At 33.5% G+C, this 22509-nt stretch overlaps 2 protein-coding genes across 2 annotated transcripts; both read left to right on the forward strand.

The window, feature by feature from the left end:
- The first annotated feature begins 826 nt into the window (after nt 1–826).
- Nucleotides 827–2854, forward strand: LOC110103115 (putative pentatricopeptide repeat-containing protein At3g49142). Its single transcript, XM_020831687.2, has one exon. The coding sequence runs from the start codon at nt 862–864 to the stop codon at nt 2749–2751; it is 1890 nt and encodes a 629-aa protein (XP_020687346.2). The 5' UTR covers nt 827–861; the 3' UTR covers nt 2752–2854.
- Nucleotides 2855–5742: 2888 nt separating this feature from the next.
- On the forward strand, nt 5743–19609 carry LOC110103117 (fructose-1,6-bisphosphatase class 1). The gene is made up of 3 exons (XM_020831690.2): nt 5743–6427; nt 15796–16192; nt 18899–19609. The coding sequence occupies exons 1-3, from the start codon at nt 6014–6016 to the stop codon at nt 19297–19299; spliced, it is 1212 nt and encodes a 403-aa protein (XP_020687349.1). The 5' UTR covers nt 5743–6013; the 3' UTR covers nt 19300–19609.
- Nucleotides 19610–22509: the final 2900 nt, after the last annotated feature.

A 22509-nucleotide genomic window follows, 5' to 3' on the forward strand; every position in this document is an offset into this window, starting at 1 on the left:
GATTCGCGCCGGATTAAGATAATTTTTTGGAGGACGTATCAAGTTTCTTCTTTCATGAGTTAGTTCTCTATGGAGCAAAGCAACTCCTCATATAATGAGAAAGAGAGAGGGCCGATAGTTATTTCCTACGGATTGGTTACAATAACCGCATAGGAGTTATTTCCTAAAGATTGGTTACAATAACCACATAGGAGTTATTTGATCAAACGGTCCATAAACGAATGATCAAATCATCTCTTCTTGACCAATAGGATTAAACATAAATAATTAAATTTCAATAATTCTAATATATGGGCCACTTAATGAGTTATATAATTAAATATACATACTTAAATAATTATTGCGACGTCTCACATAATTAAATGTATATAATTATTCTAACAATGATATCTTGATATAATTTTTCCAACATAAATATACACAACCCTTAGCTTTAATTCAAATTTCCACCACGCCCCTTAGTGTAACTGAGCCAAGCCGACTAATGTGGATATTTGAGTTCGAACTCAATAAATGGCTCTCGAGTTAAACATCGATGAGCTAAAGAGTCAACACCTAGCCTATCATTAGCTTGAATAAAAAATATGCATTTAAAATTAAAAAATTAAGTATAAATTATTAAAAATATTTAAAATTCTATCCCACTTCTTTATAAATAATAATTTCTTATTATTTATCATTTAATCTCTCATTTATTTTTATAATTTTATTTTATTTTGTCATATTTGAATTAAAACTATTATATTTTTTAATTAATAATTCAGTTGATCAGCCTACTTTTAATGTCGTAGATTTTAACCCGAGCTCAAATTCAAAATTGATTAATTAATGGATGTAAGCTGAAGCTGGCGATGCTCGTCCATGCAGCAAGATCTCCCCTCCCTCCTCCGATCGCTCCTTCAAAACCCACTCCATCCACTCTTCCATTCCTCCATCTTCTGCGTCCTCGCACGCACTCCAAACTCCCTCCGCCATGGTCGGCAGCTACACGCTCTCCTCCTCCTCCACGGCGTCCATACCAACCCCACCATTGCCGCCCGCATGGCCGCCATGTACTCCAGCTCCGGCGACCTCCGCTCCGCCTCCCTCCTCCTCCTCCACCACCCTTCTCCCTCTACTCTTCTCTTCAACTCTCTCATCCGTGGCCACTCCCTTCGCAACCTCCACACTCAAGTCCTCTCCCTCTTTCATGCCATGCTCGCCTGCAGCCTCCGCCCGGACCATTTCACTTTTCCCTTCGTCCTCAAGGCCTGCGCCAATCTCCTATCGCTTTTCACCGGCCGTGCGGTCCATTCCCTGTGTCTCCGAACCGGCCTCGAGCTTGATGTATATGTGGGAAGCTCGCTAATCAACATGTACTCGAAGTGCGGCGAGGTCAGATTTGCACACCGCCTGTTTGACGTAATGCTTTTTAAAGACATCGCCTCTTGGAATGCCCTCATTGCAGGGTACATGATGGTGGGAGCTGTTAAAGTTGCAGAGCATCTTTTTGATGATATGCCGAAGAGAAATGTCATCTCCTGGACAGCCATGATTTCAGGTTACACACAGAACGGCGTTGCAGATCGTGCGTTGCAAATGTTTGAAGAAATGAAAAAGGATTGTGAAGAGGTGAAGCCTAATTGGGTGACCATTGTGAGTGTTTTGCCTGCTTGTGCTCACTCTGCGGCACTCGATCAAGGGAAGAGGATTCATGAATATGCAAGGACATTGGGCTTAGATTCACATCCTACCGTGCTGATTGCAATTATGGGAATGTATGCCAAGTGTGGAAGCTTGGTCGAAGCTCGTCGTTGTTTCGACTGTTTATCCGAAGGAGATAAGAGTGTGGTTGCTTGGAACACAATGATCGCCGCTTACGCTTCGCATGGACTTGGACCAGAAGCTGTATCAGCCTTTGATGACATGGCTAGATCTGGAGTTCAGGCCGACGCAGTTTCATTCACAGCTTTGCTGTCTGGGTGCAGCCACTCAGGATTGGTTGATCAAGGAATGAAGTATTTTGATACCATGAGTATGGTTTATTCTGTTGAAGCAAAATATGAGCACTTTGCTTGCATCGTTGATCTTCTTAGTCGAGCAGGAAAGCTCCAGAAGGCCCTGGAGATTGCCAATAAGATGAAAATTGATTCTGGTCCTAGCATTTGGGGTGCATTGCTCGCAGCGAGTCGCACTCACCGGAACCTGGAAGTTGCAGAGATTGCAGCAAAGAGGTTGTTTGTGCTAGAACCCAGTAACTCAGGGAACTATATTTTGCTCTCAAACATGTATGCGGAGGCTGGGAAGTGGGATGAAGTGAAGAAACTGAGAGCTGTTCTTAGAGAAAAAGGAATGAAGAAGAGTCCTGGATGCAGCTGGAGTGAGATTAATGGGCAAGCTTATGCTTTCTTTACAGGTGATCAGTGTCATCCACAAGCAAGTGAGATTTACAAGTTTCTAGAGGATCTTCCTGTGAAGATGAAGGCTGCAGGATACAGGCCTGAAACTAGTTTTGTTCTTCATGATGTTAATGAGGAGGAAAAAGAATGTAATTTGGCAACACATAGCGAGAAGCTTGCAATTGCTTTTGGGATTCTCAACACAAGCCCAGGTGCAACTCTTAGAATTACTAAAAATCTCAGGATTTGTGGAGACTGTCACTCAGCAGCTAAGTTCATTTCAAAGATTCATGACAGAGAAATTATAATAAGAGATATTAACAGATTTCATCATTTCAAAGATGGTATTTGCTCTTGTGGAGATTACTGGTAGAAGCAAATGTTTTGACAGAGTTTAACTGAAATTTATAAATTTTTGTGCTAGAAAGCCGCTTTAAGAAGCAATAAGAAAGCCGTCTCAAACGAACCTTATATTAGAGGAATGGTAACATTGTTCTCATTTTTTATTTACTGAATTCATTGTTTCTTACTTAGCATTTATAGATCATAGGAAACAGTAACAGCATACCTGATCTGTGGCTTGTACAATGTGTTAAGTGCCTGTGAGGTTACAAGCTGAATTGGACATTAATGAAACATTTGATATTTATATTAAAATCATAGGGGAGAAAATATATTAATATAATCTTACAATTCAATACTAAAAAAACACATATTTTTTAGATTATAGAGAATTCATAGTTATGAAAGATCATGCTTGAATAATAATTTACTCTAATTTAAAATTTTGAAATGAATTTAGTCTGGCTCAAAATTTAATTTCAAATTTAAATAAGAAAAGACTCAATTTTTTAATTCATTTTATAAATAAGATTTCATTTTCTTGATAGAAAATAAGTTGCAAAATTTTTTAAGCTAAAAATTCTGCCCTTAGTCTACTCAAAGTAACCTCAAAATTTCTAATTCATAATATAAATAAGATTTCATTTTCTTAATAGAAAATAAGTTGCAAAAAATTTTAATATGAAAATTATGAAGTAGAGTGCTTTGTTATTAAGCCACTAGTGTGTGTGTGTGTGTGTGTGTATATATATATATATATTTATATTTATACATTTATTTGTGGCTCACCCCACCGCCTCTCTTACCTGGTTGCTTGTCTAGGAAGAAATTAAATTAGGAGAAAAATAAAAAGAAGAAAGAACTTTGGGTCGTATTTGCTCGTCATTCCTATTACGGATTTTATTCCTATTTTTGGAAATAAGATTTTAGATCGTAAGATTTTGTCTGTGCATGAGAATGCTAATATTATGTGGGAAAAAGTGTCTAGTGATATTAAGAATATTGCAAATGCCGTTGGAGTATCAAAGGGAAAAGCTCCAAATAGTAAAAATAGTTGGTGGTGGAATCCTAATGTGCAAGAAAAGATTAAAAATAAGAAGCTTTGTTATAAAAATTGGTTTAATTTTAAAAATTATGATAATTGGGAAATATATAAAGTGGCTCGTAAGGATGCTAAGAAAGCAATATGCGATGTAAATACATTAGTTTTTAGTGATTTATATAATAGATTAGATACTAAAGAGGGAGAAAGATATATGTATAAGTTAGACAAACAAAGAGATAGGAGTAGTAAGGATTTTGTTCAAGTGAAGTGTATTAAAGATGAAGATCAAAAAATACTTTTATTAGAAGATGATATTCAACAAAGATGGATGAGATATTTTGTTAATCTTTTTAATGAAGATTGTGAAAATAAGATTGACTATAGTGACCTTAGCACCCTAAATGATAAAGTTCCAAGAGAAGTGCTATGGAGAGTTCTCGAAAAGAAAGGAGTCAATAATGCTTATATTCAAATCATTAAAGATATGTATGCATGAGCTATTACTTGTGTTCAAACATAAGGTGAATTAACCAAGTATTTCCTTATTTCGGTTGGGTTTCATCAAGGATCAGCCTTAAGCCCATATATTTTTGCTTTAGTCTTGGATGTTCTCACTAGACATTTGCAAGAGGATGTACCTTGGTGTATGCTTTTTGCTGATGATATTCTTCTTGTTGATAAGACTAGAGAGGGAGTTGAAGGTAAACTTGAATTATGGAGGTTAGCCTTAGAGTCTAAAGGTTTTCGCTTGAGTAGATCTAAAACGGACTATATAGAGTGTAATTTTAGTAGTAATAGACCTAGTGAGGGGATTGTGACTTTGGGCGATCAAGTCATTAATAAGAGTACACGTTTTAGATATCTTGGATCAATTGTTCAGAGTGATGGTGAAATAGATGGGGATATTATCAGCAGAATTCAAGTTGGATGGTTGAAGTGGAGGAATGCATCGGGCTTGTTATGTGATAGAAATGTACCCCTCAAACTTAAGGGAAAATTCTATAAGATGGTAGTTAGGCCTGCAATGTTTTATGGTGCCGAATGTTGGCCATTAAAATTGAAGCATCATACTAAGTTAAGTGTGGCAGAGATGAGGATGCTCAGGTGGATGAGTGGCTTTACCCTTAGAGATATGATACGAAATGAGCATATACGTGAAAAGGTTGGAGTAGCTTCAGTTGAAGATAAGATTAGAGAGAGTCGCCTTAGATGGTTTGGTCACATAAAACGGCGGCCTTTCGATGACCCGGTTAGGAGAGTAGAGGTATTAGATTTGACTTATGTTAAGAAAAGTAGGGGTAGACCTAAAAAGACTTGGTTAGAAAATATTAGGAATGACCTTTCTTTATTAGATTTAAACGAGAATTTGACTTTTAATAGGACGTAATGGAGAAAAATGATTCATGTAGCCGACCCCACGTAGTGGGATAAAGGCTTGATGTTGTTGTTGTTGTTGTTGTAAGTGACTAATCTTTACTCCGTTTTCAATATTTTTGATTATACATTTTTTATCTATATTAAATTTGTCAAAAAGACATTATCTCTTAATATCATAATATTTCAGCGTTTAATTTATGAGATTTATAGATTTGATCATTTTGAATAATTTGATATGATTTTACTATATTTTTATCAACTAAAAATTGTATATATGAATTTTATATGAATGAATAGAGAAAAAAGTATACTGAAAGTGGAATGTACTGATATGTGTGATATGTACATGAATGTCCAATTAATGCCGGTGAAATGTATTGATTGATATAAGATATATAATATGATAATCCAACGTGATACTTTATTGATTCATATGATTCACTGATGAAAGTCATAATGAAGCTGAAAACTGATTGAGAGTTATAAGGAGTCTAAGTGACTAATTTTTTTGATTCAATAAGAGTTATAAGGAGTATAAATCCGAGCTCTCCTCATGGCACTCGCTTGCCTGCATCAATCCTATGCCCGCACTTCCTTTCCCTTGCACTGTCACGCTCGCCTGCACTGCCTGTGTTTAGCATCTCATCAAGGCTCAATATCTCATTAAATTCTGGATTTAGAGCTATGTCTGGAGACCACATATAATAGTTTTTCATGAAAAATTGAGATTTTATTTGAGATAAATTTTTTGATGATTCTTAAAGTAGCTTAGAAAACTCGTTCCAAAACTAATATTACCCGCTGTCCTTTTCCCAAAAGCTTATGCCGTTACCCACTTCACTGTGCCCGCGCAAGGAGAGAGGCGAGAGCAATGCATATTTTCCTGCTCACAAATCCTAACCCTAATCTCAATTTCCCACCAGCTCTGTGCAATATCACCAATCCGGCTCGCTCAAGTTTCTCCTCTCCGATCATCGGAGCAACTGGCAGCCCCCTCCTTCCGACAGCGAGACCCATATCGCCGTGCGTGAAAGCGTTGAGCTCCGAGATGGATCTTCTTGATGACAGGCGCTCGCACACCTTGATGGAGTATTTCGGGAAGACAGGGGCCGATGTCGGGGACGATATGGCTATCTTGATCGCCCATCTAGAGTACGCCTGCAAACGAATTGCGGCATTGGTTGCTTCTCCCTTCAACTTGGAACTCGGCAGAAGGCCAGCCCATGGAGAAGTTGGGTTGTCATCTTCAGGCAGGGACGCCCCCAAACCGCTCGATATAGTATCGGTAGTTCTTGTCGTTTTTTTTTTTTGTTTAGACATTTCGATTGACATTTGTGTTTATGTAACTAATTAGGCAACTTTCCGAAGTTCAATTGAGCACTGGAAGGAAATTTCATGTTATATTAGCTATCTATTTTTACCAGTTGCCCTTCGTTTGCAAGAGAGATAGTCTTTGATTTTGGGGTCGACTTATAAATCATATTTATTATCTTGGTAGCCGAATCGAACCTAATCATCAACATTCTCGTCATTCTTAGCTTTATCCCAACAAGTTGGGTCGGCTTGTGGACATCATTATCAGTTGCTAGGTTGCAGGTAAGCAATTGGGGGTTAATGGTTTTTTTAATATTATTCGAAAACTGCAAGGATATGTCCTTTGTCATGGTTAGCTAACTGAAAATCATTGGAAGAAATTGCTGAATGAATTGTTATGGAAGGAGATTTTAAGGCAAACTGTAATTTGAGGGGCAATTGAGTGCTTTATTTTCCGTTAAGCAGGTGAGTTTGAACAATTTTTTAATTGGCAGTAATTTTATGTTTGTATTAAATTGCATAGTAAGGGGTTGAGAAATAAACAAGTAGGTAAAAAAAAAAAGGTTTCGTCTGATAACTAAATGGATCATTTTATCCATCGACATTTTTCTATGCTCTAATGCTTCATAAGATTTTGAGAAGGTTCTTAAAAAAGAGAAGGGAAAAAAAACTATTGATGGATAAATCTTTATTTTAGTGCATGCAAGGTGTGAAAATTTTTAATTGTTTTGTGAGTTACAATCTAGAAGTTTTTCAACATGAATGCCACTTATGTTCCACTTCTAAGATGCAGTCTGCCGCTCAATCAACATTGTACCCTATTGTAAAATAAGGTACAATAAGAATAAATTCACTTGGTTTCAATTTAGTAATCACATTATCATATGCTATTATAGCCTTATTGAAGGAATTTGTACACAGCGCAATTTTATTCCTGAAGAAAATTTGTAACAAACAACATAAGGTTCTGTTTCGGTCTATTAATATTTTTTCTGAGAGTTATTTAGATTACATTATGTTAGGTACTATCAAATTCATTTATGTTTTATGTGAATCAAGCTTTCTTATTTTCTTTTCCATGAATTTTGTGCTGGACCATTATTATGAAAACCTGAAGCATAAAAAGGTTGCTGGTAAATCCCTTTATTGTTAGTATTAAATAAAAGTAGCCTGCACGCCACCACACCTGCTAATTGTTTAACTCTTTCAAAGCGTATAATTCATTATTCCATTTATCATTATTTAGTCATTTTCTTTGTGAATAAATTACTTTTGGCTCTTAGAGTTCGTTCTATCTAGATTAATTCCCTCTTAACCCAAATTTTTTTTGGAGAATATTGAGTTTTAAATTTTCTTATCCCTAAAATCATGAAATTGTTCTCAACATGATTTTGAGTTTCAATATGAAATTTTAGCATACCTGATTGAGGTAAAGTTGTTGCAGATATTTTGCTTCTTAAATCAAATAAATATTAAATAGTATTATTATTTTAAGAAGACTCCATTGACTTTTGTTCCCCTTAAAATAGCCATCAACACATGCAAATATTGCTTCTCTCAATGACGGATAGGATTCAACTCCTTTAATCTACAGTTCTACACCCAATAGTTGGATATTTGTGGTTCTTGGGTTCTCTTTTGGTGGACAGCAGTTTTGGCAGATAGTCTTGTTTTGAGAAGAGTAGCCGGTGCCAGGTGATTGCTCTGCATGTGGTAGTGGTTATGGTTGCGAGGTTTGCCATTGGTTTGGGTTAGTTAAGTCATCTATTAAGGTTTTGAGGCAATTGATGATTATAAGGAGGCATCGACGAGTGCAATCTTCATTTAAGTTTGTTGGCTTTTGGAAGAATGTAGAAGACGGAATGATTGCAACTTACATTTAAAAGGAGATGAAATATGGCTTACTAGTGTATAGTAACAATTACATTGTCTTTCATCGCACTTATTTTGGGTCAGCTCTTCCACAACATAGAAGTTCGGCATGCTCTTTTTCTTAGCAACTGATCTTGCTTCTGGGTCAGAACTTCCACAACAGAGAAGTTTGGCGTGCTCTTTTTGTTAGCAGCTGATAATATAGCAATGGTTAAAAGGAATATGATGGACTTGGAGTTTGATATTGAGAAGTTCAATGGCTCAAAGAGCTTTGGGCTTTGTAGAACTAAGATGTGTGGTATTTTAGTCTAGCTAGGACATGTGAAGGCACTCATGGAGCGTGCATATATTCTTGAGATCTTGAGTGAAGAAGACTAGGTAGAGATGGATTATAAAACTTTCTCTTTGTTTCAACTATGTTTGGTATAGGTCATGTTGGATGTCTTAGAGGAAACAATTGCTAAAGGTTTGTGGCTTAATTTAGGATATTTGTACATGATTAAATGCCTTTCCAAAAAACTCTATCAATAGCTGAGATGGTATTTTCTTTACATGTAGAAAGATGCACCCATTTTGTCACATTTGAATGAGGTTAATTCCATTATTTGAGATGTTAGGAATATTTATGTGATTGTTAATGGTGTAGATCAAATTTTGTTATTGTCGTGCTCTTTGTATCCTTCTTACAAGCATTTCAATGATATTATGTTATATAATTGAGATACAATTCGCTTATACAGCAACAACAACAACATCAAGTTTTATCCTACTACATGAGGCCAGCTACATGAATCATTTTTTTTCACTGTGTCCTATTAAGAGTCAAATTCTTATTTAAATATAATGAAAAATTCATTTCAACTACTTTCTAACAAAGTTTTTTTGGTCTACCTCTACTTTTCTTAACATAGTTCATATCTAATACATCTACTCTCGTAACTGGGTCATCAGAAGGCCAACATTTATGCGACCAAGCCATCCAAGACGACTAACTCTAATCTTATCCGCCATTGGAGCTACTCCAACCTTTTCACGAATATAATCGTTTCACGTTTTGTCTCTAAGTGTAAAGCTACTCATCCACCTAAGCATTCTCATCTTTGCCACATTTAACTTAATTTTATGCTTCTCTTTTTATTTTATACAATTGCTAATAATTTGCTTATTTCAAAAAATGTTATTTCTAAGCTTGAATGTCCAATTTATGAAAGGCAAACTGAGAGATTACTGATTAGTAAGAGATCTTTTGGGAAATGATAAATTTTTAATCATGGAAGAAACTAGAAGATTCAAGGATATTACTTTCTTTTATTGCAAGAAGAAATGATATATTAAGAGATATTGACATGTTTTGAAGAGGGAATAATGTGGAGGTATATAAATAATTAGGATAAGTCAGTAAATGCAAGTGTTGGCTTAGATTGGTTTGATTCTAATGCTAGTGATGCCTTTTTGGTGTCTCAAACAATGTATTATTGAGTTGACTTGTTCACACCATATTTGTTCCTATAAGGAAATGTTTTTCATTTATGAGTCATATTCTTATAAGAAATGGCACTAAATGGAAGACTATTGTTGGCATGGTTAAATATAGGGTGCATGATGATGAGATTTTCACATTGGTTGGTGTTAGATATATGTCATATGTCATATGTGAGATGATCTTAGCTTCTTTGAGTCCACTCAATGATTTAGGGTATAATTTCTTTGGAGATGATAAAGTTTGTAAGACTTTCAAAGGTGATTTGGTTATTATGTAGGTGAATACAGCTGATGAACCTTATGTGTTGCAGGGTGCAATTATGATTGGTGTTGCTTCAACTTTACAGCTTTAGAGGGAAGTTATGATTTGAATAGGGTTAGCTTCTTGGTTGCAAGCGAGGTACCCAAATAAAAAGAGGAATTGGTTTATGGGAGACGTATGGAGATGATCAGGTGGATCAAGAATCAAGATTATATTACACAATCCAACCCACTGCTAGGTTATACTATTGCAATATTTATAGTTAAGAGGCAATAGGGGTGCGAAAATTTAGTGGCCGGTGCACTTTTGATATTGATGGATTCATGATGACATACAAAAAATATGTTTTTGAATGTCTCTAGCATATCTTCAATTTAAGCGCAATTTGAACTTGTTGAGCTTGCATTATATTCAACCCTACATTGCTTTAAGAGCTTAGAAAGCTCATTGGGCTGACATACAAAGAAGTGGGTATTTATTCGCTCATGAAATTGCATTGTTAATCTAATCTCCAAGTGGGAGATTTTATTAGTTGCTTTTTAACACTAGATATCTATGTATAAAAATGAGTTTATAGTTTCCTCATCCTAAAATCTTGGATTTCTTCTCAATATAATTTTGAGTTGGAAAATTAAATTTAAACATACTTGATAAGGTTAAAGTTATTGCATGCATTTAGCTCCTTATATCCAATAACTAGTTTTTTTTTTTTTGTTAACTTGCATCAATTTTGGTTCTCATTAAAAATATCCACCAACATATGAAATTATTACCTCTCAATTAAGCATTGATTCAACTTCTTTGGGTTTTATCAAGTGGCAAGATATTTGAGGATGTTCTTAGATCTCTCTTGGTTGTCGATGGTCTTTGGCAGTGGTTTTGTTCATAATAAGAGTAGCATTTGGCTGCTCTGATTGAGCTGAAAATTTTGTTGGTGAAGTTGGCTATTAAGGTTGTAGATAGCCAAAAACTAAGTGGAGGCACTTTATCATATGCTTTTTCTAAATCAATAAATATTATATGCAGATCGTCCTTATTTTCTCTATATTTCTCCATCAAACCTCTTAATAAATGTATGACTTCCATAGTCGACCTACCCGGCATGAATCCAAATTGATTTTGAGAAACATTAGTATCACGCTGCAGCCTATGCTCCATAACTCGCTCCCATAGTTTTAAAGTATGACACATTAACTTAATTCTTCTATAATTTGCACAATCTTGTGCATCACCTTTATTCTTAAAAATAGGAATTAACACACTCATTCTCCACTCATATGACATCTTTTTAGTCTTCAAAATAGTATTAAAAAGTTTAGTAAGCCAATAAATTATTTCATCTCCTAAGCATTTCCACATCTCTATTGGAATATTATCAAGTCCAACAGCTTTTCCACCCTTCATTTTTTTTAAAGCCTCTTTAACTTCGGTTTTATTAATACGCCGATAAAAATAGAAATATTTATTTTCATTTAGGGCGCTAAGGTCACTATAATCAATCTTATTTTCACAATTTTCATTAAAAAGTTTAGCAAAATATCTCATCCACCATTGTTGAATATCATCTTCTAATAAAAGTATTTTTTGATCTTCATCCTTAACACACTTCACTTGAACTAAATCCTTGCTACTCCTATCTCTTTGTTTGGCTAACTTATACATATGTCTTTCTCCCTCCTTAGTATCTAATATATTATATAAATCACTAAAAGCTAAGGTCTATGCATCGTATATTGCTTTCTTAGATTCCTTACGAGCCTCTTTATATCTTTCCTAATTATCCGAATTTTTAAAATTAAATCAATTTTTATAACAAACCTTCTTATTTTTAATCTTTTCTTGCACATTTGGATTCCACCACAAACTATTTTTACTATTAGGAGTTTTCCCTTTGATAATCCAAGCACATCTTTTGTAATATTCTTAATATTACTAGCCACTTTTTCCCACATAACATTAGCATCTTCATGCATAAATAAAATCTTAAGATCTTAAATCTCACTCTCAAAAATATTTTTGTTAATATTCTTTAATGTCCCCATTTGATCCTAGAATATCGTTTTACTTTATTTTTTTCTGCTCCTTTATCTTAAAGTCCAAAACTAATAATCGATGTTGGGTACATAAATTTTAACTTGTAATAACTTTACAATCTTTGCAATCTAAACAATCTAATTTTCTTATAAGAAAATAGTCAATTTGAGTTGTACTGTATCCATTTTTATAAGTAATGAGATGCTCATTCATTTTCTTAAATAAGTTATTAGCAATTGAAAAATCATAAGCTAAATAAAAATCTAATATGGTCTTGCCACCTCCATTTGTCATTCCAAACCTATGGCCACCATGAATGCTTTTAAAATCATTTACCTCTCTACCAACATGTACATTTAAATCTCGTCCAATAAAAAGCTCTTTCTTCAAGAGGTATCTTTTGTATTAATTATTCTAAGTCATTCAAAAAATTTAATTTAGAACTTATATTCAAACTTACTTGAGGAGCATAAACATTTATAATATTAACAATCTTATCATTAACAATAATCTTTAAATTTTAAAGCTATAATTCTATCTCCAATCATATTAATTTTTATAACATTATTCTTCAAACTCTTATTTATAATAACACCTACACCATTTCTAGTATGACTCCTACCCGAATATCAAAGTTTAAATCCTAAACTATCAATTTCCTTAACCTTCTCTCCAATCCATTTAGTTTCATGAATGCACAAAATATTTAATTTCCTAAGAATCATAATATCTATTAATTCAATTAATTTTCCTGTAAGGGAGCCTATATTCCAAATTCCTATCCTAAATTTAGTTTCATGGACTAGCTTCTTTGCCCACATCCTTTCTTGATGTGGGAACCCTTGCCTATTTAACATTGCACCCGGGCGTCAGTGCAGTGCCCTTGCACACTTGTCATTGTAATCAGGTCATACAGCGTGTCGCTTCCAGAGGACGCCCTAATATTAACACAATTTCTTAAAAGATTCATGTCATTATTATTCGACAGGTTTTACGCTGGCTGTCGACTACCTAATGCAACCCTCCACTTTTCTCATCCAGGACTTGGGAGCTGGCAACGACATCGTTAGAATAAAAACAATAATCAAATTAAATAAATACAACTAAATGCACACAAATGTGAGTGAATAATAGGCCATATGCTAATGTGAGTGAATAAACAATAAATAATATGTATAATATCACTCAATTAGCACATGATCTAGTGAACATTAAGCTCAATTTACAATAGAAAACACACAAGTTTACTATGATGTTGAATAGAAGAAAAAGTAGCAAATGCTGTGACTTGCAAGATCAATATAAATAGATTAATGCTAGTACACAAGCTATAATCTTTTAGGATTATTAAATATCAACGCAATGCAACATAAATGTCCACATGATAGATGTCTTGATATAAAAGAATCTATGCTAGAATAATGGGAATATAACTATTAATGATAGCATGAAGATTGACTGTACTTAAGAGCATACCTCCTTAAGGTGAAAGACCCCTTCTTAATTGATGGAGTAGCCTTACACTTCTTGTGTTATTCTAAACCAATGAGCAGGACTGTAACAACTTTCCTACACGAGTTATGTTTCCTAAATACAAGATTTAGCTTAACTTCAAAGTTCTTTTGAACTTTGGTGGTGTACTAGGCCAACATCAAATAAATAAAATTTGCACAATCTTGATGCTAGATTGTTCAAAACAATAGAAATGATGCTAAGTAACGTAGAGATTGAGAGAGAAATAGATCGCTAAATGGAGTCGAGAAAATTTGCTCTAATGAACACTTAGATTTTCTTCGATATTTTCACTTAAAATGATATAATCACAAATATTTTATAATCTCCTAATTTATTCTTCATTCCATATCTTGTTTTGAGCTGAAGAAATGAAATGAAAAAGGTTTTAGAAAAAGGAAAAAAAAAGTCTCCAAAAATTAAAATACTCCTCAAATGACTCGAATATCTAGTTCTTATTTGAAATTTTTGGATCACATTTGGTCCTTTTATGACCAAAATGGGATGGACCCTATATAGTTTGGCTTGCAATGCATAGTCTTAGAAGGAAAACAATTAAGGCTTTAGGAAATAAAAAAAAATATTGTATAATATTGAATCAGTTGAGAAACTCTATGAATCCAATTTAATATGAATTAAGCCCAAATTCATTAGTATAATATAGCTGCCTCATTAACCTAGTTAATATATAATTATCATGAGTTTTTAAATGTAGCAAATGAGCTAAAAAAATATAATGATTTTGTTTAGAAATATAATGTGTTAATGAGATACCATTGAAACTGTGAGCAAAAATTTAAAGTCTAAACCTAGTAAAAAACCAATGTTATAAGATAAATTTCCTTTAATTAACATAATTAAAAATGATAATATGTAGTTAGTAAATTTAATGATACAATTATAAAATTTAAGCTCGCATAAATATTATATAAATATTACTAAGCAGTACTCAGATGAAATAATTTTAAAGTTCTTTGGAATGACAAATTGAAAGGAAAAACATGGAAGGTCAAGTTCATTCATTACATTCTATTTTGAGTCTCACTTAAGATTGGTTAAAATGCATTATAGTTAGTCTCACCTTTTTACATGAGGATATTTTATTGTTGTTGTTGTTATTGTAATGTCAAAATTTGAAATTATTTGAACCACCACAAATGGATTGCAAAAAGGAATATAATTGGATGATTTTTATAGTTGAGGATTTCAACATTAATCTTGAATCCTTACTGCTGGAGAATTGTATTTGGATTTAAAGATTAGCTTAATGTGAGGTTGATTAAAAGAGACGCTCAAGTTAAGACAAAAAGGGTTGCACTTCGAGATAGGATAAATCACATTTGGGGGAAGATGGAATCCGACTCTCTTCTAATCTATTTCTATACAAAAGAGTGAATGAAGTCAAAGAAAGAAGTTGTGATCAGGTCCCTATTCCTCGTCCTTTCTCTTGATTTTGTCTTGGAAGAAAAGTCAAGTTCACGGAAAGTCTTCTAGCAACTAAATTTTACTTCTGGAAGCTTCGAGTTGATAAAATGCCTAGAACAGTAAATTTACCATATGGACAACAAACTGCAGTCATTTCAAAGGGGTTCTTTCCCACCCAAAATGAGAGCGTAAAGAGGAGGGAACATCTACAGTTTTGCCCACAATTTCCTTTCACTTATGTACCCAAGGTTCTTGGATCATCTGACGAACTATTGTTACTTAACTTCTTGGGTTTTAGATCAACAAAATGGGTCAATCTCCTTATTTGTAAGCACACCCTCATATGGCTGGTTTCCTTGCATGCCACCAACTCCTCTTCACATGTCTCCATTTATATTAGATCTCTAACACTTCTCATTCTTAGCTTCTTGCAAACCTTTTTAACTTCACTTAGGTGCTAACCTTCTTAGCTTAACCTAGTTCAGATTCAACGTTGCAGGAATTTGATCATTTTTCTTGTAGTGTCAACCATGTGCAGCTGCACGCTAGGAAGTTATGGAGAAACAGATGTTGTCAAGATTAAGGGACCCATAAGAGGCTGCAAAAAATCTTGAGGGCATTCATATCAGGTTTTTAGTATTCTAATATATATGTAGAAACCATTTTGAATCCAGAGTTTGTAGTCTATCTGGCTAGATATTTTATATTAATACTGGAATCATTTCTAACTGACCGAAGTTCCTCTTTTGCAGAATGATATCATTCTATCCTCACTTAGAAGTTCAGGAAAAGTTGCTGTCATGGCATCAGAGGAAGATAATCTTCCAGTTTGGATTACTGATGATGGACCATTTGTGGTTGTAGTTGACCCTCTTGATGGTTCTCGTAATATTGATGTTTCTATTCCAACTGGTACAATATTTGGGATCTACAATAGGCTTGAAGAATTGGATCACCTCCCCATTGAAGAGAAAGTGCAGCTTAATGCCCTCCAAAGTGGGAATAGACTTGTTGCTGCTGGCTACGCTTTATATTCATCTGCTACGATTTTATGCCTTAGCTTTGGGTCAGGAACTCATGCTTTCACCTTGGATCGTTCAACTGGAGATTTTGTTCTCACACATCCCTGCATGAGAATTCCACCTCGGGGTAAACTTTTCACCTTTTGTGCGCATCTAACATTTTGTTTACCAGTGGTTAATTGACTAATCAACAACTATGTTTTTCAAAAGAGGTTGGGCATTGTCACGACCCGGCCCGGCTAGTCCGAATTAACGGGGCGAGAACAGATGGTCGTACGGAGAACACTTTTAACTTTCATTTCATAAATGACATAAACACAATAATCATCCAATAATAGAACAATGAAAGAAAGAGCCACTAAACTTTCAAACTAAAATATCTCTAATACATCAAACATGAAATCTCTTAAAACATAAACTGAAAATATTACAGTAGTCCACGATACATCAACCAACATAATACATAACGTGAGTATAAAAACCTGTCATCCTGGGATCCTCTATGATGGTAGGTAATCGGTCTTTCAACCATCACTCTCTAGTAGTCTCTCCTGAAAAATATTCCTACAAGTAGGGTGAGCAAACGCTCAGTATGTAACAGTTATTTATCATAAATCCATGAACAATAAAAACAGGACGTTATACATGAAATTTTCATTCAGAAGAATTTGAGAAAATAAAATAAAAAATCATACTTGACATTTGATATGCATATACCATATAACCTTTTTCATACAATTTTCTTTAACTTTTTCCTTAAATTTTTTCATTCTTCATAAACTCTTCGTTTCATCATAACATTTTATTAAATGCATAAAATGCTTAATCATAATATAACACACATGTCTCGGAAGTACCAGTATTTTGTACTGATCAGGTACACAGTCAATTTTTTTAGCCATTCCTTTACCATTGCTCCGAAGAACCCCTTTTCCATTGACTCCAAAGAGTCCCTTTACCATTGGCTTCGAAGAGCCCCTTTATCATTTGGTACTCCGAATCATCATGCATATACAATCATAATATATATCATAGAGCTTAAGTCATTCAGAAATTCATATATGTTGTCTAAATTGTTTCATGATTGAATGTTCTCATGTCTACCTAAATTTCAGTTAAAGAAATATGCCATCACATTTAACCTTAAAGGTTTAACACTTAATGTAACAATAAACATAAGTACAAAAATTTAACATTTTTTGAATACTAAAAATGCAGATAATTATAACATGTGAAATTTACATACAAAGAAAAAAATTAACGTAAAAGAAAAATTTAGAAACATAAAATTTATTTTAAATACAAGTACCAACCTCGTAAGTACCGTAAACTTAAACGACACTGCTTATGCTCGAGGCGCCCCCTTAATCGACACCTAAGGATAAATATAAATAAAATCATACTAAGCATTAATCATAGAATATTTTCAATAATCAATTTAATTAAATTCTATTTTCGGATTTATTAAAAATTCAATTTTTAGGAAACCTAAAATCCATTAATTTCATCTAATAATCATGCCGAACTCCCTCCTAAACCTAATTAATAATTAAGTTAACTTAAATTTTCAGATTATTTTCATAAAAAAATGGTAAAACTAAAATTTTTGCTAAAATCCTTATTTTCCACCATTAAAACATTCCTAATATCATATGAAACAAAAATCGTAAAAGGGTTTTCTTAAAATTCACAAATTATAAAAAATCCTAACTTTCCAATCTCAAAAAATATTGGGAAAAACTTCATTTTTAGGTTTAAAAATTATCCCTCCATCTTCCCTATCAATTTCCCAAAGAAATTTGAAGTTTTTGCAAAACCCTACAAAATTTTTCTTCCAAAAATCTATGGAAAAGATAAGAATTTCTTAACTTAAAACATACCTTAGTCTTTCCTTAGCCTTCCTCTACGGTTTCCCTCAAATTCGGCCGCCAGAAACTGCCACCGAAGCCTTGCTCGTCAGCCTCCCTCTCCTTCTTCGCGTTTCGGCTGAACAAAAGAATCGCACGAATGGGGAGGGATTTGGCCTCTTCATGATTTAGGGAGTTATGGATTTTAAAATTACTTATTTGCCCTCACAAGCCTTATTTTTGTTTTAAGATTATTAAGGTCACTTTAGACATAATGAAACTTCTATTATTTTTAACTTCCAAATTAAGTGAAATTTACTATAGATTTTTTATACCAATTTGCTCGAAATTTTGCTTAGAATTTTATAAAATTTATTTCGTCGAAATCCGACGACTTTGAAATTTAACTTAATTTTCGTCGCGATGCATTGAGATGCGTGCAACACTTACGATCAACGATTTCGGGTTTTGCATGGATTGTTTTCTTTCTTTTAGTATATAGTTGTAAGATCAACCGAATGTGTTCTATCACTCATTCCTGCATTGGAATTCCGCATTAGGGCAACCTTTTGACCTTATAAGCGCATGTAGCATTCTATTTACTGCATGTAAATTCCGCATTAGGAACTTAATGCAGTTATTCATGGGCTGCTTATTTTTTGTGTGCATAGTTTTTATATATTTGAATTTGTTCGGGAATTTCATGGTGTTTCCTAAAATTACATTTTCTATGCATAGTTGTAATATGTTTGAATTAGTTTAGGAATTTCATGGTGTTTCCTAAAATTACATTTTAGATTTTATTTTACTGGTAAACTAATTGTTACACGATTTGCATGTTCTGACATTAGATCCAATTTGGTATAAAATGCATTAGGTTCTCCAAGCAAGGAATTTAGATGATGTTTTCTGCATTTTCTGAATCCCTGTCCCAGAAAGAATCATATCGGTTCATTTCACCTTAGTTTATTTTTTGCTTTTATCAGGACAAATTTATTCAGTGAATGATGCCCGATACTTTGATTGGCCTAATGGGTTAAGGCAATACATTGACACGATTAGACAAGGTAAAGGGCAGTTTCCTAAGAAGTATTCTGCTCGGTACATTTGTTCACTTGTGGCTGATTTCCACCGGACTCTTATATATGGAGGGATAGCAATGAATCCAAGGGATCATCTTCGCTTAGTTTATGAGGCAAATCCTCTTAGTTTTCTCGTCGAGCATGCTGGAGGCAGAGGATCTGATGGCAAAACAAGGATTCTTTCAATCCAACCAGTTGAGTTGCACCAAAGGCTTCCCCTGTTTTTAGGGAGCTTGGATGACATGCATGAACTTGAAAGTTATGATAATATTCAGCAGAAAGTTAACCCCGGATATGAAGTTTGATGATGAAAGAATCAGCTTGGTCTACATAAGAAGGGACATTTATTAACTGAGGTTGTCTGTATAGCTTGGGTTAACTAAATCTGAATGCAAAGAAATCTGTAGGATTGGCTCATCTATTATTCTCGATGCTAGATCTTGTACGTTTTATTCATAGATATACAGATGAATGTGGTGTTTTTTTTTCAACTTAATTCCAAACTGTTGCAGCTATGGTTGATGCTTAATTTCACAAGTTGTGATTGGAGATAGCAGTGAAACAGTAATTATGAAATAATTCCGGATACTATGGAAAATGATGTATTTGGTTTCATATTGATGCCAATGATTGCTAGTGCCGGCATTGTCTCTGCAATCCAGCAATCTTAGTGAAGCTGTCAATCCAATATTAATTGGTTTCATTCCTACCTCAGAAATTGACTGAGATTGCTGATCTGACTTGTTGTTGAACTGCAAGCTTTCATTACTCTTAAGGCCTTTTCAAATTGGCTGATGATGCCCCCTCTCATCCCCTCTCATTCTTTCGGCACCAAAAAAAAAAGTGTCTCCTCTTCAATTCTTTTTCCGTTGAAAAATGTTAAGTTCTGGAGGTTGATATTGTGGTATAAGGCCTTTTTTGAATGGATTTTAAGGTTATTAAAATGGTACAATTGAGTTAAAATTTAGTTGTCATTTTCCCCAAACCTGTCATTTTAGTTACTATTCTGAATTATAATATTTACTAAAAGTCTCCTTCTGATTGTACTATTTCAGCGAGATTGCTGACCAAAACTGATTGCAAATTGAATGTGTTATCTGGTTAGCAGCAACTGTAATGATTATATTTTCAAAAAATAAAGAAAAGGTTTATTTAAGTAACTGTTCTCTTTCTATTGAACATCATAGCTTGTATTGTTGAATAACATCATGCATTTCATTCTTGCTGGCATGTTATAACTCTGATATTTTTTTGAAGATCCAGTGACGAGTGTTGAGGAAGCAAGGTCAAGGGAAAAAGCGTGGTATGATTGATACAGTACATGGAGTATGTTCAAATTATGTTTATTGTTTTTACGTAGCTATCTCACTGAATTAAACGGTTATCATTTCAATTCTGTAATGGGTTGAGCTATCGAATTCTTAAGATAGCAATGACTTTTTGCCTACTTATTGTTCTTTTCACCTTATCCTGTTCTTCACTTGTTTTCTGTTTATCTTGCCATTAAAATGAACCTTCTGTTTGTTTCATAAGGTTAATCGCTAATTTTTGTAGTTATGCGAGATTATCTTCTAGCTTTTAGTTTGAACGGTTGCAATCCTCCTGTGCGAATGTATCACATGAACATGCACCAGATTAATTAATTTATGATGGACCGGTTTTACAAATTTTCAGTAGGCTTGATCCTGCTCATGTTTGTGTAAGCACCATAGGTTAACCTGTTCTGATCATGTAAACAAGTGTGATTCACCTCTTTCTCACATGCATATAATCTTGATTTATATGCAAACAATTTTTTTTCTTATAAAATATATGATTGTCTTTGATGTAGTCGTATATTTATGAATATATGCAATAATTTGAAGCATAATTTTTGTTACAAGATCGAGCATTAATGCTACCTTAAGGAGGGAAGCATTAGGTTATGAGAAGGTGGTGGATGCTTTTAGAAACTTTTTGATGCTGTAGTAGTAATTATACATTGGAATTCATGGGATAAAGAACCAATTAAAAGATGCTCCAAGTTGTGATACTTTCTAGTTATATAATGCAATGGCGGGGATAGAATAATAAATTATGAACTTGGAAAAATCATGTGGATGTCTTATAAACCATTTGATTTTATGCCAAGAGAATCATACTATGATGCAATTTTTTATGAAGGTAATGGAGAAAAAAGTATAAGTAACAATAGAATAATCTATTTAATAGTTTTTATGAATCTTGAAATGTTATGTGATATAATGAGAATTGTTTTGGTAGGTATTAAGGAGAAAATGTGTTTCTAAATTATGTTCAAGCTATTAAAATAAGGTTAACTTTTAAAATAGTCCTCCGACTATTCAGATATGATCATTTTATTCTCAGAGTGTAATGTTGTTTCAATTTAGTCTAATCCACTATATAAAATTGATTCAAAATGTCCCATTTGGGACTAAATTGGGATAAATTTTGTAAAGTCAATGAACTAAATTGAGATCAATTTTATATCACAATTATAATATAAGGAACTATTTTAAATCAATTTTGTATAGTCGAGGGACTAAATTGAGACAATGTAATACTATGAGATTAAATTGGCCATACACAAATAGTCTGGAGTCTATTTTGAGATTTATTTGTATTAAAATATATACGTAGTGATTAACATTAAAAATAGTTACTAAATGACCAAAGATTTTCAATCTTAATACGACTATATTAAGGACACCATTAAGTTGTATAAATATGTGTATAAAGTTAATTTAGACCGAGTTATCCTGTTGTATGTTATTTGAAGATAAATTGATTGTACTGTGACTCAGTTTATTGGAGATAGAAATCATAGAATGATTTTGATATATAAGATACTGAGACCCCGTCTAGAATAAACAGCTTAGAATAATGGAGGATATTCTTGAAATATAAGATTTTCAGGATTATAAACATTGTGTATATTATATGAAATGCTATTGGATGTTAACTTCATAATTTTCTATCAAAATATTAGTGAATTTGTTGATGCCTATGTGATAGAATTTTTTTTTTTGTTATACAAAAGAAATATTAAAATGGATGTGATCTCTTAGAATAAAAACCGTGCAACTAAAACAATGATATGTCTAAAAACTACTATCCAAGAAGTGAGTATGTTTTAGTATTGTAATTTGATAAGATATACTTAATGTTTCCGAGAATTGGGCCATTAAAATTTATTAATTGCAAATTATGGATTGTAGAAATTAGAATGTTAAAATCAACAAGTGAGAAACTTAAGAAGCTGAGGATGAGATATAAATATATGAAAGAATGACGGGTCTACAACAATTGAAGAAAAATAAATACGATGATTTCAACTTAAATATTGAAGGATGGAAGATGTACCTACAAGATAATAATTATTATCAATGCAAAAGGATTTAGAAGAAGACAAAAATTATGGTTAGAAGCAATGCTTAATGATAAATATGTGTAAAAACAAGGTTAGTTCCTCTTGTCACACATAAATGAAGACTTAGGAATCATGAAGCTGCTGA

Source organism: Dendrobium catenatum, unplaced genomic scaffold (genome assembly GCF_001605985.2).
Source record: "Dendrobium catenatum unplaced genomic scaffold, ASM160598v2 fragScaff_scaffold_1684, whole genome shotgun sequence".
Lineage (NCBI taxonomy): Eukaryota > Viridiplantae > Streptophyta > Magnoliopsida > Asparagales > Orchidaceae > Dendrobium > Dendrobium catenatum.